The 16,711-nt window shown below is 49.8% G+C and overlaps 1 protein-coding gene and 1 non-coding gene across 2 annotated transcripts in view; one reads left to right on the top strand and one right to left on the bottom strand.

Moving 5' to 3' along the window:
- LOC125940848 (uncharacterized) overlaps positions 1-16,711 on the top strand; it is a 62,347-nt gene that overhangs the window by 22,971 nt on the left and 22,665 nt on the right. The window contains exons 6-7 of the mRNA XM_049657456.1: positions 12,341-12,494; positions 12,822-12,943. Coding sequence (XP_049513413.1) covers positions 12,341-12,494; positions 12,822-12,943 — 276 coding nt within the window. The remainder of the gene's footprint in view (positions 1-12,340; positions 12,495-12,821; positions 12,944-16,711) is intronic.
- LOC119466611 (uncharacterized) lies at positions 1,395-3,493 on the bottom strand. The gene has a single exon (XR_007464138.1). It is a non-coding gene; the product is annotated as an uncharacterized LOC119466611 (transcript).

Consider the following 16,711-nt stretch of genomic DNA (forward strand, 5'->3'; position numbering starts at 1 on the left):
TCCTGGCATAGCCGAGCTAAGCCACTGCAACATTTTTTTTTCTACACGCGGACACGACCATCGAAGACTGAGCACTTACCAGCTTCGCTGTAAAATGTGGAGCCCATTCAACGTAGTGCACAAATCTTTAAAAGAGACAGCACGCTTCAAAAGGGACTCTCTCAAGGGAGATCCCGTCAAGCCGCTTGACGCGGGGGTTGCGCAGATAAGGCGTGCCCAAGTTTAGGCATTGCATAATGCCTTTGCATTGCATAAAGTTTAGGCATTGCATTGCCAGCCTGTCTCCGCTTCCCGTAAGCCTTCTCCGCTGGCCGTTGCAGCGCTGCGGCGATAAACGTTAAGTTCTCCTTCGACCCGACGTTTTTATATCAATACGCATTTGGTTCTCCTTCGACTTATAACAACTTATAGACCAACTGGCAGCGCGCATACAAGCTAATGACACCATGGGGCCGTTATAATGTTAATCAAGCTAATTTGCCGCGGTGGCTCGGTGGCTATATGGCGTTGCCCTGCTGAGCACGAAGTCGAGCGTTACATTCGTGGCCCGATTCCTATGGAGGCTGAATGCCAAAACGCTCGTGTGTCGTGCTTTCTATACACGTTAAACGAGCCCTGATGGCCCAGATAAACCACGGCGATCAACAGCTGCCGGAGCGCATGCGCACAGTTGTCCGGCAAGCGAGCGCTTTTTCGCTCAGGCTCGCACTAGGCACGTCCCCCGAACTGTTGGCTGCATGAGAAAAAATGTCACAGTTTCGCCCTAAGGGCGAAGCAATGAATGCGATAGCAACACAGCAATGTCATACGAAGTAAGGTGAGCGGCTTTGGTAGCAATATGAATTGTAGTAAACATGAGCTGATTAAGTAAGCAGGTGTGCTGCGGCGTAAGTAGACCGACATGAAGAGAGACTCGATGACCACAAGAAGGCGCGTGTGAAACGGTGGTGTTGATGAGAAGCGCTTACCGTGGGCAGCGCGTGCGAAGGGACACACCTGTAGTGCTGCACTGCCGATCTGGGCAGTATTGCATGTGTAGCGTGCGTTGGAAAATGTGGCCCGACTATTACTAACTGAATGAACAAGCGTGGTGTGAGCGCGCACAAACATGAATAGATCACACTGAATGACTGCAGCCAACGACTGTCAAAACGCTGGCAGCGAGCGCATACGCCGCGCAGCGGGCGAAGGTACGTGCGGTCTATCGCTTAAACGGAAACTGAGCGGCGAATGCACGGCGCATAAAGGTCAGAGCCGTGTGGAGATAAGAGACTGTGCGGGCGAGCGAGCGACGAGCGCGGTTGTTGGCAAAGTAGAGCCCCCCACCCCACCTGCGCTCCCTCCGGCGCTGGCTTCCCGCTTCCTTGCTTGCGCGGGGGTGATTGAGTGGTGGTGGTGGTGAATTCTTTATTTCGCCCAAAAAGAGGGGACCAGTCCAAGGACCGGTTGCGCTGGCTTAGAGGAGGTCGGCGGGGATCCCTTGGGATTCCGCGGCCTCCACCGCACGCTGGATGAGCCGACGTTGGTCTGCTGGCTCGGAGCTACGCAGGAGGGACTCCCACGACTCTGGCTTGTTTGTTTTGTCTGTGTTGTCGTGCGTACAAGTCCACGCCATGTGTATGAGAGTGGCCGGAGCTGAGCAGTGTTTGCACCGAGGCGTTATTTGTTGCGGAAAGATTTTACTGTATAAGAGGGGGTGTGGGAAGCTACCTGTTTGTAGTTTGCGCCATTGGACGGCCTCGCGCCTTGTTAGATCACGGTGTGCGGGAGGATATATGCATCTCCCGAGTCGGTAGTACTGGAGGATGTCCGTGTAAGTGGTGAGTAGAGAATCCCGCGAGATAGTGGTGTCAGGGGAATCGGGGCGGTGGATCCTACACTCGGCTCGGCAGCTAAGATCTCGAGCAAGTGTATGCACCTGGACGTTTCCCCTGAGCGATTCATGGGCTGGAGCCCACAGGAGTAAGCGGGATGTGGAGGAGGGGGAAGTAGAATGCAGAATGTGTGATGCCGGGCGAGAGATACGGCCGGCATCGTAGTTGCGGATCGCCTGTTGAGAATCACTTATGACGACTTTGGTAATAGGATCAGCTAGCGCAAGCGCAATGGCAACCTCCTCTACTGCGGTGACTGTTTCTGCGTTGCGAATGCTGCAGGCTGTGTACCAGCTGCGGTGCGGGGCGAGGGCTGCCGCCACCATCGCTGGTTTCGAGGGGTGGTAAGAGGCGTCCGTATACGTGACATCTGGACGTCCACTGAAGCGTTTCTCGAACTGTCGTGCACGATCGGCCCGTCTCTCGGCGTGGTGTTCCGGATGCATCCGTTTGGGAATGGGAGGTATTCGGAGATTTTGACGATATTCCTGTGTAAGGTCAATATAATTGGGGGCCGCCCTCGTTGGTGAGATCCCAACTTGCTGCAGTACCGCGCGGCCAGCGTGTGTGAGTGACAACCGCTCGTATTGGGCGGTGAGGGTAGCTTCGATCAGTTCGCTCACGGTGTTGGAGATGCCAAGAGCCATAAGCTTGTGAGTAGCTGTTGACATGGGAAGACCCAGGGCCGTCTTGTATGCTTTTCGAAGTGACGCCTCTAGCCGTTCGCTTTCGGCGCGGATGAGACCTAAGTAAGGTGCGGAGTAGGTGATGCGGGAGCAGATGAAGGCTTGGACGAGGCGCAGGAGGTTGCACTCTCGCATACCTCGGTGCTTGTTGGAGACTCGCTTGAGAAGACGTCCGATCTGTAGCACCGACTGGTCGATGCGTTGGAGCGATATATTGTTGCTGCCGTTTGCCTGTAGGTGTAGGCCCAGAATCCTGATGTGATCTGTACGAGGGATGGGGTTTCCTTGCACCTGGAGGTTGATCTCAGGAAGTATTTTTGGTGGGCGTCGTCCTGGGGACGGGATGATTATATACTCTGACTTAGTCGCCGAGCAGCTGAGGCCAACTGTATCCAGATAGCCTCCGACCCGATCGATGGCGGTCTGGAGAGTCTCTTCGATGTCGCCGTCACTGCCGTGTGTGATCCAAAGAGTAAGATCGTCAGCATAAACGCTGTCGTGTAGGTGGGGAATGTCAGCCAGAAGCTTGGGCAGGCCTATCAGTGCAACGTTGAAAAGCAGCGGCGAGAGCACTGAGCCTTGCGGCGTGCCGCGGTTGCCAGGAGAGATGATGGAGGGATGTCACGTGCCGACGCTGAGTTGTATCTTGCGGTCGGTCAGGAAGTCTCGGACGTATGCATACGTGCGATGTCCGACGCCGAGAGTCTGGAGTTGTTGAAGAATCGCTTCATGGAGGATATTGTCGAAGGCCTTGGCAACATCGAGGCCGACGATGACTTTCGTGTCTAGTGTGCGACGCATGACTACCTGGTGATGGAGAAGAAGCATTATGTCGGGGGCTGCTAAGTGAGGATGGAAACCGAACATCGTGTCTGGTAGGAGGTGGTTGTCTTCGAGGTAGCGAAGAAGTCTGGACTGGATAACGTGTTCCATTAACTTCCCAACACAGGACGTGATAGAGATGGGACGGAGGTTGGCCAAGGTGGGTGGTTTTTCCCGGCTTGGGGATGAAGACTAGCTTGGCGCACTTCCATTCCTGCGGGATGGTACCGCTCGCCCAACACTCTTGAAGGTAGACGGTGAGGGCGTGAATAGAGGCGTCATCTAGATTCCTAAGCATCGTGTTAGAAATGCGGTCGGGGCCGGCCGCAGAATTGGTCTTGAGGCGATTGAGTTCTGCATGGACCTCCGCTAAAGAGATCGGGGCGTCTAGGCCAGGGTTGGCCGAGCCCTGATAGGGGGGAAGGGTGGTTGCCGGTTCGGGGCGGATGTAGGTGTTAATGAGCTCTTGTTTGAGCTCATCTGGTGTCCCAGGATACTGATGGAAGATTCGCTCAAGCTGTTGGCGTGCTCGGAGATCGCCTCCGGCCGGGTCCATTAGATGTCGGAGCAGGTTCCACGTGTTACGAGCGTTCGGAGTCTTGTTCATCTGGTCACAAATGTTGTGCCAGCTCTGGCGGGTGAGTTCTATTGCATAGTTCTCAATGTTCGTGTGGGTGCGCGCCAGCCGACGGCGGATATCGCGGTCCCATTTTCGAGTGGCGAGAAGAGCTTCGAGCGACTTCTTGCGCTCCCAGAGATGGGCGTAGTAACGGTCGCAGTGTGGGACTGTGTCCTCAACCTCGACGGTTTGCGTGGCGTCAGTCACTTGTTTGACGATTTCGGCTGTCCATGCTTTGGTGTCGGTAATAACGGGAGGTGTGGCCTGCTCTTTCCTGTGCGTGCGAAAGGAGTCCCAGTCAATCACCTGAGTCGGCCGCATACGTTGCCTCGTGGGCTCTTGTATCACGATCTCGAGAATGAAGTGATCGCTTCCAAAATTTTCGTGAGTGTGACACCAAGTAGCTTTGACTCCGGAGCTAGTAAAGGCGAGATCCGGCGTTGTATCTCGGTGTAGGCCCGAACCGAATCTAGTGGGGTAGGAGACGTCTGTGATGAGGGTGAGCTGGTGCGTATTCCAGTCATTCCAGAGGCGTCTGCCTTTGGCCGAGTCGTAGTGGTAGCCCCAAGCGCGGTGATGCGCGTTGAAGTCACCGATGATGAGGAGAGGCCGCCCTTGCGCTAGCTGCTGGGCTTTGAGGAAAAGGGGCCCGAAAACGTCTTTATGGGCCCGGGGAGGGCTGTAAACATTTAGCACAAACAGACTAGTGCGACGTTTGCGCGAGGGTCGAGGTAATATTTCTAAGAATACGTGTTCGGGAAAAGTAGGATCCAAATTGTGTTGGAGGACAGTGAGATTACGTTTGACGAGAGTGGCTACTTGAGGCTTTACTCGTTCCGATAGGTATGTACTGAAACCGGCAAGTTGCGTGTTCTTGCCACCTTCTTGAAGGGCTATCAATTCGGGGCGATCACTCGCAGTGAGGAACTGTTGGAGGACCGGACGCTTACGTGCGAACCCACGACAGTTCCACTGCCAGACGGTGGTGTTACCCGAGCTGACCGCCATGATTGACGTGGGAAAGTTCTGGGGTTGGAGGGAGTGGCAGCGCCGAGTCCGCGAGTTCAGCGACCGCTACGGGTTTTCCCTGGGCTTCTATAGTTTTACTCAGGGTCTCAATTTGTTGGGCGATCTGTGAGCCGATTGTGTGGAGTGACCGTTCGATGTGTGCTTCTAGAGCTCTGATGTGAGTTTGACTGAGTTCGTATTTTTGCTCGAGTCTGTCGAGACGTGCCTGCCAATCCTCCGCCGGGGGGTCGTTGTCGGCCGGGGCTTTGCGTTTGTGTGTGGCTCTGCTGGAGGGTGTGATCTCCATAGGTACCGCCGTAGGTGGGACCTGCGGAGCGGGCGGAGACGGGGTGTGTGAAGCGGTTCGCTTTTCGAGAGCGTCTACTCGGAGTATGAGTTGTTGGATGACTGCTGTCAGTTCTACAATCGCTTTGTGTGTGTCTGGAGTACTGGGAGTCCCTTCCTGCGTACTCACCGGTAGTTGATGTTCTTGTTGGATGGGCGGAGATGGCGGTGGCCCAGGTGGCTGCCGCGGAGGAGGAGAAGAGGCTCGGGGCTGCTGGATGACTGCAGGTGGCCCGTGTCGGCTCCGGGAGGGAGTCCGGGACCGCCCCGGTGAGTGGTAGACTCGAGCGATGGAAAGGAGCTCGAGCGGTCCCGGGGCTGCCGCTGCCGGCTGCCGGAGCGATGGCGGTCCCATAGGCTGGTGTGCTGAAGCGTGACCTGCTTTGCAGGCTCTTGGGCCTTGAGTATGTTCGCCTCGGCTTGTCGGTAATTCTCCCACTGCCGGCGCTTGACCGTGTAGGGGATCCTGTAGATTTCCTTGCAGCGACTATCGCCCGTGAAATGTTCCTCCCCACACAGGCGACACGTTGGTTTGCACGTGTGGTCAGTTTGGCGGATTTGATAGCCCGCAGCCTCTGCATTTGGTCGTTGGGCTAGCGCAGACGTCGGCTCGATGACCGAGCTCGCCACAGTAATAACACACTTCGTACTTTTTCTTGAATAAGTTACATCTGTGTCGACTGTTGCAAAAGTAGACCCAGGTCGGCACTTGGGGCTGAGCGAACCTGATGAGTACTGCAGTGGTGTTCCCGAGCCGCCGAAAGTCCACTATGGCTGCGTTGCGGTCATCTTGCAATTCTGCTTGAATTGCATCTCGGTCCAGTCAAAGATCGACGCCGCGAATTACACCGCGGCCCGAGCTATCGTCTGGAGCACAGTAGACGGAGACCTCATACTCCTTGTTGTCGATGGTGATCGCTTTGAGTCGTAGGACCTGTTCAGCTCTTTGGACGTCTGGGGTGCAGTACGCGAAGGTGTTCTGAATCAGGTTAGCTTGTATTAGGTCTTGGTGAGGCACGGCGTCCCTGGTGAAGCGAGCAGCCATGCAGATCGCTTCCAGTAGTTGGTAGGTCGAGATCTTGGAGAGTAGCAGTCCGCCGCGTGGGCGCACTATCAGCTTGAGGGCGTTGCTGGGTAAGCGAGGCTGGTTCGAAGCTACAGATTTCTTGGCTAGTAAGCGTCCTCGCTGCCGAGGCGTTGGTTCAGATGCCTTCTTCCTCGCAGGTGCACCCGAGGCCTGGCCTTTGTTGTTTTGCGGCGGTTGATCCGGTCCCGCTTTGTCTCCGAGTAAATCGGGTACGGCTTGCCCTGGTGTTGTTCGCGCTACCCGTAGCTTGTTAACTTTAGTCAACCAATCACTGGCTGCTAATTCCTCCCGAGAAATTGGGATGCCCTCTACTGCGACCTTCATGGTGAACTACGGCGTGCGGACTCGGCCGACGACGCGGCGCAGCTGGAGAACGCACAGCTGCATCGCGGAGCTCCGTACTCTTCGGCCCGACGCGGTAGGCCTAGCGAAGCATCCGGCGTCGTCGCAGGAGAATGTTGGCCTTAAAAAGGTCACTGCTCGTCGCACGTACTTCTGGTTGGTGTCTCTAGAATCCTCTCGTCGTTAGGAAGCAGGCGACATCGATGAACGTACGCTAGGATCTCACTGTCCAGGGTGAAGCCAAGAAATCGGCGCAGCCCATCAGAATTGCGTCCATCGACCACGTTGCGGGGCGCGTCTCTAGGGGTGATTGAGTGCGTTCGCTCTCCGTGATAGCGCGCGTCCCCGCACGCTTCCGCTCGGGCATACGGCGCGCGGCGAAGATTTTATCTATAGGGAACCTCACGGCGACGGCGACGGCAGAAATCCGGTTGAAGTGTCCATATAATTGCTATCGCAATAATAGTTTGCCTGAGATCATTGGTTGCACATAGGGGGAAAGTTTTCCAGCGGAAAGCACTGACTAGGACAGAATGGGCGACAACACATGCAGGAGGAGTATGCAACTGTTTTTCACACATTATATATAAGAAGGCAACCATGGGTGTGACTTTTTTTAGGGGGGGGGGTGTCACCCTATTAATCCGTTTCACAGGCTGATAGACCGTTTTTTGTGGAGGTATCGTTTTTGCTTGTCTGTTAGTATCGATTTTGCACTAATACATGGTTGCCCGCTTCGGTCAATGGCTACGGCTTCTAAAATTTCATGGCCTACTGAGCACGAGGTCGTAGGATCGAATCCCGGCCACGGTGGCCGCATTGCGATGGGGGCGAAATGCAGAAAACACCCGTGTACTTATTTTTAGGTGCACGCTAAAGAACCCCAGGTGGACTAAATTATTCCGTAGTCCCCCACAACGGCGTGCCTCATAATGAGATGGGGGTTTTGGCACATAAATTCCCATAATTTATTTATTTAATTTCATTTAAAACTTCACGTGTCAGATTGTCTTCACTCTTTTCTAGTACCTTCATGTCATGAAATTGTACGTTGCAATGTCGATGCTGAAAAGTGAGATAGCCGGAGCGGATCTCTTCCAAAGACACTGCATGTTCTTTTGTCCAGTCATTCAGACACCTGCCTGTTTGCCCTATGTATCGTCGGCCACATGATGAAGGTATATCATAGATAACCCCTTTCTTGAGGGCAGTGTACTTCACCTTGTGGTTTTTGGTACATTGCTTATTTTCCTGGCCATTGTTGACCCATGCACACATATTACGCCTTGTTTTTATTGCGATAGCAATTATCTGGACACTCTAAAGCGGATTTCTGCCGTCGTCGTCGCCGTGAGGTTCCGTATGACGTCAACGGCGATGACATCGTCGCCACGCGCCGGAAGCTGTATGTGGGAGTGAAATGAATTACGCGAGGAACGCGCACTTTCACGGGGAGCGAACGCACGGCAGAGAGCAAACGCGCGTTCAGCGCCGTCGCGCGAAAGGCCGAGGGGGGAACGGGAGGCGACGTTTAGCTGCGGTATAGTGCCTAGAATATACTAAGCATATACTAAGTATATAGCTGCGGCACCAAATGCGTATTTATATAAAAAAATTCGTCGCAGCTTCACCTGAAAATCGAAGCATCAATTGCGATAGCAACTTAGTAGAGAATACGGAGTAAGGATAGTAGTTTTATCAGCTGTGTAAACTTGGACATGCAGCAGCACCAGCAACGCGCAGAACTCGTGTCGACACCGTCACCGTTTTGCCCGCGTTCGCACCGAACGCGCGCGGCGTTGGTGAATGTTGCCAGGGCTTCTGGGGGCGGCAAGGAGGTTTTCGACGAGATCAGAACGTGGAACTCGTCGAGCAGCGTCGGAAGTCTTTACCACCTTCTCGCCTCGCAACTTTTTTATATAAATACGCATTTGGTGCCGCAGCTAAACGTCGCCTCCCCTCCCTCCCTCCCTCCCGTCCCCCCACGGGCTTTCGCACGGCGGAAAAAAGTCGCGTTTGCTCTCTATATATGGTGATTGTAAAGGAGGAAAGAGATGCTTAATTCTGCAGCCCTTCGGGGAGAACGGCGCATAACGCGCGTTTGCTCTCCGACGTGCGTTTGCTCCCCGTGAAAGCGCGCGTCCCTCGCGCCCTTTCGCTCGCACATACAACGTCCGGAGCGCGGCGACGATTTCATCGCCGTTGACGTCATACGGAACCTCACGGCGACGGCCACGACGGCGCCGACGGCAGAAGTCGGAGTGTCCATATAAGTGCTATCGCAATAATAATTCAGGCGCTTCTTGCACACACTTGTCAAATTTATAATTACTGGTGTCAAACAAGCTTTTTCCATTTAACAATAAATAGCACGCAGTATTTTGATTGTTCAGAGTCATTCTATCTGCACCAAGATGATCTGTACAGGATGTTGAAGTGGTCTGAGAAGCGTCACCATTTTTTACAAAGGGTCCTTTGTTTTTCTAGTGGGTAGCTACCGCAACTCCGGCATTTCCTCGAATTCGTGATGTCTTTTGTTCATATGTTTGCGTTTCAATAGTGTAGAAGTGTAAGCCAGTAATAGCGCAATACACATGAGAGAGATGGAGCCCTCCTGTACTTTTGTCTTGTTCTCTGTCCTAATTTTTGTGCGAATTAACCATTTCTCAGTGATTGCAGCATGCAGCCTTAACTTTTGTATTTTGGGGTTGCCATTTATGAACAATAATCATTGCCGCACTAGAAACGTTACTTCTTAAGAAGACGAGTTAGTTCACGAGATATCTACGTGTGCGCACAAAGATTTTTGGATGACACGCTCAGCTAATCAAGTTGGTTGAAGAATTAACTGCGACTAAGGCACTAGAAAATTACTCGATAGTTAATCAACCAAGTCTTCACACCCTAGAAAGTAAGCCTTTCACCGCAGGTTCTAAAGTTCGCGGTTACAAGTGATATATGCGAGATTTATGCTGCGACACAGACCTCATCGAGCATAATTAAAGGCCTTCTAGAGCAACAGCAGAACAAGAGAAGAATCGCGATGTCACGCACAGCAATGAGATTAGACATAACTGAAAAGTAACGAAGCAAAATATACTTCAAGCCTGAAAGAAAACTTTACATAATTACGACGGCTTTCAATTTGCGACAAAAAACCATGGTGGCTGCTGATTAGGACGTAAATTTTCGGCAGCAACATGATTACGCCACGGCCGAAAATTTACACCAGCAGCGAAGTAGAATACACGTGGTTACAGCAATATTAGATGTTTTTGTCAGTTTGAGCTCTGCGCCACCAGGTAGCAGCACCATACAGGCCGATCACGTTTACGGTTCCGCTAACACGCCCCAACGCCCGGACCGCCCGCGTTTACCCGATTACCGGACGAGCTAAACCTCTCTATTGAAAGCTGTCAACCGAGCCATTAGGCTCGCGAACCCTGTTCAGTAGATGCTTGCTCAGAGAAGCTTTTCCCAATGGTCAATTGGCAACGGTCTCCGAAACGCCATGCAAGAACGGTTACAATGGGAAAGGTGCGTGAGTACTGCGTTCACCCTTTCGGTGCCGATGAGTATGAGTATGAGCACATCAGTATATAGACAGACGCAGTCAGGGACCTCTTAGCTTTTGCTGTCAGGACGGCCGCACGCGATGTATGTGACAAAGCACCGATATTCCCTCTTCTTGAGGTCCGCTTTGTCTACTATGGGCACTAAAGGCGTCGTCATGTGTCGCCCCGTCATTGCTCAGAGCCAGTCGGTCCGCAAGTACATCTGACTAACCGTAATCGCGTCCGTCACGTTTGACACCACTTGAAAGCGTGTCTCCGAATGAATTTCGGAACCGTGAGCCACAACCGACAAGTGTCGTTGGCGCGTCACGACTTGCTGCCACTAATCGTCCCTCCACGCGTGCCGGTTTTAAACTGGCAGTGTCATGAGCCGTGCGTCTGCTCATCTCGGCGCCGTCACCATGACAGGCATCCGCCGCGCGGACCAATTATTCTATTGTGCTTTGCCTGTCAAGCAAGGACCATCGGCAACCCACCGTTAGCCGTTTCTCTCCCCTTTCTCCGCAGCCGTTTCGTTCGGCGAGACCAGGTTGAACAAAAACGCCGATCTTAAGCCCTCCGAGCAGCAATTAAAGAACTAACTAGCGCGTCTAGCAGCAGGCTTACAGTGGCTAAAGTGCACAAGTAATCTGTACAGGAAAAGCGTGGACACAGAATGCAGGAATAGGTCAAGGAAGTTAGTAACCAAGTACAGGATAATCGAAACTGTAAATATACAACCAGGAGTAATCAGAAAGAAAGTGAGAGAAAGTGACAGCGAACTGGATGAAAAGAAAGGAAACAAAAAGGGCATTGGAGATTTACAAGAATGAGAAGAAAGAAATTAGAAGGGAAAAATCTGTACGATAAAACAAAGAGCAGTGCCTTGCCATTTGAGGCTCGAGTCTGTTGCCTAAGAATCAAAACATACCGGAGCAAATATTCGAAACTAGATGAGGCATGCGTATGCTGCAGCAAAAATCCGGAGACCACTCAGCACATCCTAATGGAATACGAAGGGATTCACCCAGTGAAAACCGTAGGTAACGTATACGCCTTCCAGAAGCGCGTTTAACGTGGACGGAAGCGTCAAGAAGTCAGCAGTCGAGATAAGCAAGATATATTTAGAGTATTGATGGGGAAAAGGCCGAAAAGAACTTGATACGACCGGATCTCTTACAGAAATAGGTAGCGGTACAAGGTAGATTTTGAAAGGAAAAAAAATATTAAGGAGATGTATACAAAAATGCCTGATTATATACCTTATTGAATCAAGCAGACTATAGTCGGGTACAACTTTAGAAGGCAGCGGCATTTGCCCCTCAAAGGCGGATGAACACGAGCTCCACCGATGGGCGTGCACTCTAGACTGACGTCATTAGCCGGGCGGCCGGTGACCCCACCGACGGAGAACATGGAAGCCCGCGCTCCGAGCTGGGCCGCGAGTCGTGTTAGCCGGACAATTTTTTTAGTCGCGGAGGGCTGCTGCACTTGGGTCATCTGGGCGGAGTCTCTCCTGTTTTCTTAAGTTGCACCCGACTACAGGTGATTACTTGTCACCGCCCTGTTTCAAAGGGGATGCCATCATCATCAGCTTGGGCCGCGTTGATTGAGCGGCTCGCCTGCATTCATCTGGTCGTCTGCGCTTAGGCGCCTGCACAAAATAGCAACATGGAGCCGCCCTTGCGGTTGCCAATTTCAATGCATGGACGCTATGGGGGGCGTTTCCTCTGGAATTCTATCTAGAATTCCGATCTAGAATCGTGCTGGGTTGTGCACAGAGTGGCAGGACCGCAGCAAAACCTGCCAGCGCGCACAAAATTGAAGGCCATGCTTCGCTGACCGGAGCCTGGTGCTCTAGAAACGCCCAACTATATCCGCGCCTTAAGGTATAGCACATGTGAGCGCTAGCCTCAAAGCTAAGTTTTGCATTCTGTAAATACACATAAAATGGATTTCCCAGCGCACTCTGACGTCTGATTGTCAATTTTTGGTTGGGTTAGGTACGGAAAAATGATCGCCGATCAGCTAAAAACGTCCGATGGCCAAAACAGCTTCCAAGGTCTGTGGAACGACCGCATCTACCACTACGGAATCCTGCACGTATTGGCCAAATCAAGTGAATTCAAGAGCACCGACAGGCTGCAGCTCCTCAAGGTTAGTGTGCACATTTTAGGGAAACCGACCTTGGCCTATTTCACTTCCCCGTGCGTTCTCTTGTGGGCTTATCAGCATTTCATGTGATCGTACACCAGCAGTACACATTTTGTTCGCTTGTCAGAGCTACCATTTCTTCCCTGAACATCCGGGCACCTTATGATTTGCATGCCCTATATTTTGTAGTAATAGCAACAGTAGTATTTTGTGGCGCTACTTTGTTTTTATTTTCACTGCAGCATTGTCTACAGATCACGAACTTTTTCTTACCATTTCCGAAATGAGTTTTGTGCCCTTTGAATTCTGTTCATATCATGGCCTTTGCAGGAGTTGAAGAACCGCCAGGACGCCCTCGGAAACGACAAGAAAGGGCACCTCGCCCTTGGATTTCAGTTCATCGAGAGTGTAGAATACAAGAAGATTGCGGAAACAGCCAACTACCTCTTTAAGTGAGTGCTTCTCTGTCGCACTTGGCGTGTTTCTATACCAGGCTTTTTTTTTTTTTTAGCTGCACCAAATTTTAAAACATGGCCTATGAGAAATCAAAATGCTTAACTAAATATTTGTCATAATCACTCTAATTAACTTCTTCAATCATTACCTCACGGCACATATTTCAATTTATGCATTGTAGCCGGTGTGCTCACTAGGCATATACACATGGAACTATTACTCAGCACTAAACCAGTTTCGAGATATTTTCAAAGTGTTCGACGAAATGCATTGGCGTTTCAGTACTTTTGTACTGCCTAAAACAACGTTTTCTTCAAAAAAAAAAAAAAAAAGCAGGTCAACGTTGCATCTTTACCGCAAGTTTCACAACGCATATCTCGAAACCGGTGCTATACTCAGAATTCGTTTCAACTGTATATGTCTTGCAAACCCACTAGCTTCACTTCGTAAATTGAAGCTGGTTTGCAAGGCACATACAGTTGGAACGTTGAAATATGTGCCGCAAAGTAATTAGGAAGGTAATTGCTCTAATCAAGTTAATCATTCAAAAATCATTTTTATTTCTCGTAGAAGTCATTGTCGCCACATCGAGTAATTTAGCTCAAGGGTTAAAACTGTGGTACCAATATAAAAAAGAAACACTCCATAGAGGGCGCGCTACTTGTACACCCCACTTTCTTCAGTAGTTTCAGTAGCTCAGAATAGATCTTGATCGATAGCATTTCTGGATATTAAAGGAGCCTATGACAATGCATACAGGGAATAGTTATGGGATATTCTAAAGCACCTCATCGTTCGAGTGAGGCTAGCTTAGCAGGGCTGTTTGAGGAATTATCAGGCACTGCCTGGGATATTATTGGCCTTTGTGTGGTTAAAAGAACTCGTGAGGTTTATACAGTGCTGACTAACTGCCACGTCCTGTGCTACAGAGGTCTTTCAGATAAGAGAGAATACGGGGTAGCTTTTCTTATCAATAAGGTCATAGCGGGCAACATTGATGAATTCTACAGCGTTAATGAGAGGGTAGCAGTCGTAATAAAGCTGAATAGGAGGTATAGAATGAAGGTAGTACAAGCCTACGCTCTAACCTCCGGCCACGATGACGAATAAATAGAACAGTTTTATGAAGATGTTGAATTAGCGATGAGAAAGTGGAAACTCAGTATATTGTAGTCATGGGTGACTTCAATGCAAAAGTGGGAGAAAATCAGGCTGGTGGGCAAGCAATTGGCAACTACGGCATCGAGTCTAGGAACGCTAGAGGAGAGATGTTGGTAGAATTCGCGCAAAAAAGTAAGCTCCGAATAATGAATTCTTTCTTCAGAACGCACAGCAACAGGAAGTGGACCTAGAAAAGCCTTAATAGCAAAACAAGGAATTAAATAGATTTCATACTTTATGTCGATTCCAGTATAGTGCTGGATGTATAAGTGTTAGGTAGGGTAAAGTGCAGTGACCATAGGTTAGTGCGGTCTAGGATTTCTCTCAAGTTTATTTTCTCAGAGAAATAATAAAATTAGTTAAGAAGAAATAAGCCAACAAAGAGGCAGGAAGGGTAAAAGCAGACCAATTCAGGCTGGTGCTCGCAAACAAATATGCAGCTTTAGAAGAGGAAGATGAAGACAACATAGAGGTAATGAATGAAGCCGTAACTAGGCTAATTTCAGAAGCAGCAATTGAAGTGGAAGGTAAGGCACCAAGGCAACCAGTAGGTAAGATCTCGCAAATAACAAAGGACCTAATAAAAATACGGCAAAGCATGAAAATATCCAACTCAAGAGATCAGATAGAATTTGTTCAACTGTCAAAACTGATGAACAAGAAGAAATCAAGGGATGTTCAAAATTCAAACGTGGAACAAATTGAGGAAGCAGTAAAATATGGACGCAGCATGAAATCAGAGAAGAAAACTTTGCATAAGACAAGGCAAGATGTATGCACTGAAAGCTAAGGAGGGTAATATCAGCAATTTCGATTATATTGTCACGTAGTAGTGACGGTGAAGAAAACAATCGCAAAACTCTGAATGACGAAACGGTCTTTTTATTAGGCGAACCTGCGCCCACAAAAGCAAGTTGCACTCGAATCACAACGATATCGGCGAACACAGTCGGCGATCGTCGAGATCTGATGAGCGGCGAAGCGCGTCGGCTTTTATATACATGTGCGATCAAATTTCCCAAATTATTCCCGGGTGCCCGCGTGTCTTCCAGAAAGTACTAGACAATTCGCGTCGCTCACACAATCAGATTACATAAGCATCGGTGACAACAGACAACGGATAGAGGCATCGATAGTGTTCGAGAAACTTCCGATACATGCAGGCGTGTCCTGTGCCGAGCGATAACGTTTAACATTTGTTAACCGGTGAAAAGCAGTCACCGGTGAAAAATAAACAAGTACAGCAGGTGTGAAAATAGTAAAAAGAGCGGAAGAAATCTATACTGACCTGTACAGTTCCCAGACCCGTCACGCCACCTTCATTCGAAGTAGTGATGAACGGGATAACTAGCGATGAAGTTATAAGGACCTTGCAAGACATGAACCGAGAAAAAGCGGCAGGAGAAGATAGAATAAGTCGTTTCAATCAAATATGGTGGAGATATCCTGCTTGAAAAGCTTGCCGCCCTTTCGCAAAATGCCTCACGACTACAACTGTACCTGAGATTATACTCTAATGCCAAGATTATACTGATCCATGAAAAGGCAGACGTTAAGGACTTGAAGAATTATATTCACTATTGTATAAAATATTCAACAAGATAATTTCCAATACACTCAGGGCAACACTTGACTTCAGTCAAACAAGAGAACAGGCTGGCTTCAGAAAGGGATATTCTACGATGGATCACATCCATGTCATCGATCAGGGAATCGAGTAATCTGGGGAGTACAATCAACCTCTCAATATAGCTTTCATAGATTATGAAAAGTCATTTGACCCAGTAGAGATACCAGCCATCATAGAGGCATTGCATAATCAAGGAGTACCGGAAGCATACGTGAATATCTTGGCAGATATCAAAGATTCCACAGCTACCTTGGTTCTCCGCAATAAAATTAGAAAGTTACCGATCAAAAAATGGGTCAGGCAAGGAGACACAATCTCTCCAATGCTATTCACTGCATGCTTAGAAGTATTCAACCCATTAGACTGGGAATGCTTAGGAGTGAGTATCAACGGTGAGTATCTCAGCAACCTTCGGTTAGCAGATGACGTTGTCCTGTTCAGCAACAGTGTGGACGAATTACAACACGTGAAACAGCACCTTAACCGAGAAAGTATAAGAGTATGGTTGAAGATTAATATGCAAAAGACAAAGATAATGTTTTAACAGCCACGTAAGAGAACAAGAATTCAGGATCACCACTCAGCCTCTACAGTCTGTGCAGTAGTACGTTTGTCTAGGTCAATACTCACAGGGGACCCTGATCATGTGAAGGAATATACAGAAGAAAAAATATACATTGGAGTGCATACGGCAGTCATTGCCAAATACTCACTGGGAGCTTACCACTGTCATTGAAAAGTGTACAGTTGTTGCATTCTTCCGGTGCTAACATATGGGACAGAAACTTGGAGATTAACAAAGAAGCTCGAGAACAAGTTAGGGCCGCACAAGGAGCGACGGGATGAGAAATGTTAGGCCTAACGTTAAGAGACAAGTAGAGAGCGGTGTGGATCAGAGTGCAAAATATGATAGCCGATATTGTAATTGACCTTAGGAGAAAAAAATTGAGCTCGCAGGCCTTGCAGTGCGTAG

The sequence above is a fragment of the Dermacentor silvarum genome, chromosome 10 (assembly GCF_013339745.2).
Source record: "Dermacentor silvarum isolate Dsil-2018 chromosome 10, BIME_Dsil_1.4, whole genome shotgun sequence".
Classification (NCBI taxonomy): domain Eukaryota; kingdom Metazoa; phylum Arthropoda; class Arachnida; order Ixodida; family Ixodidae; genus Dermacentor; species Dermacentor silvarum.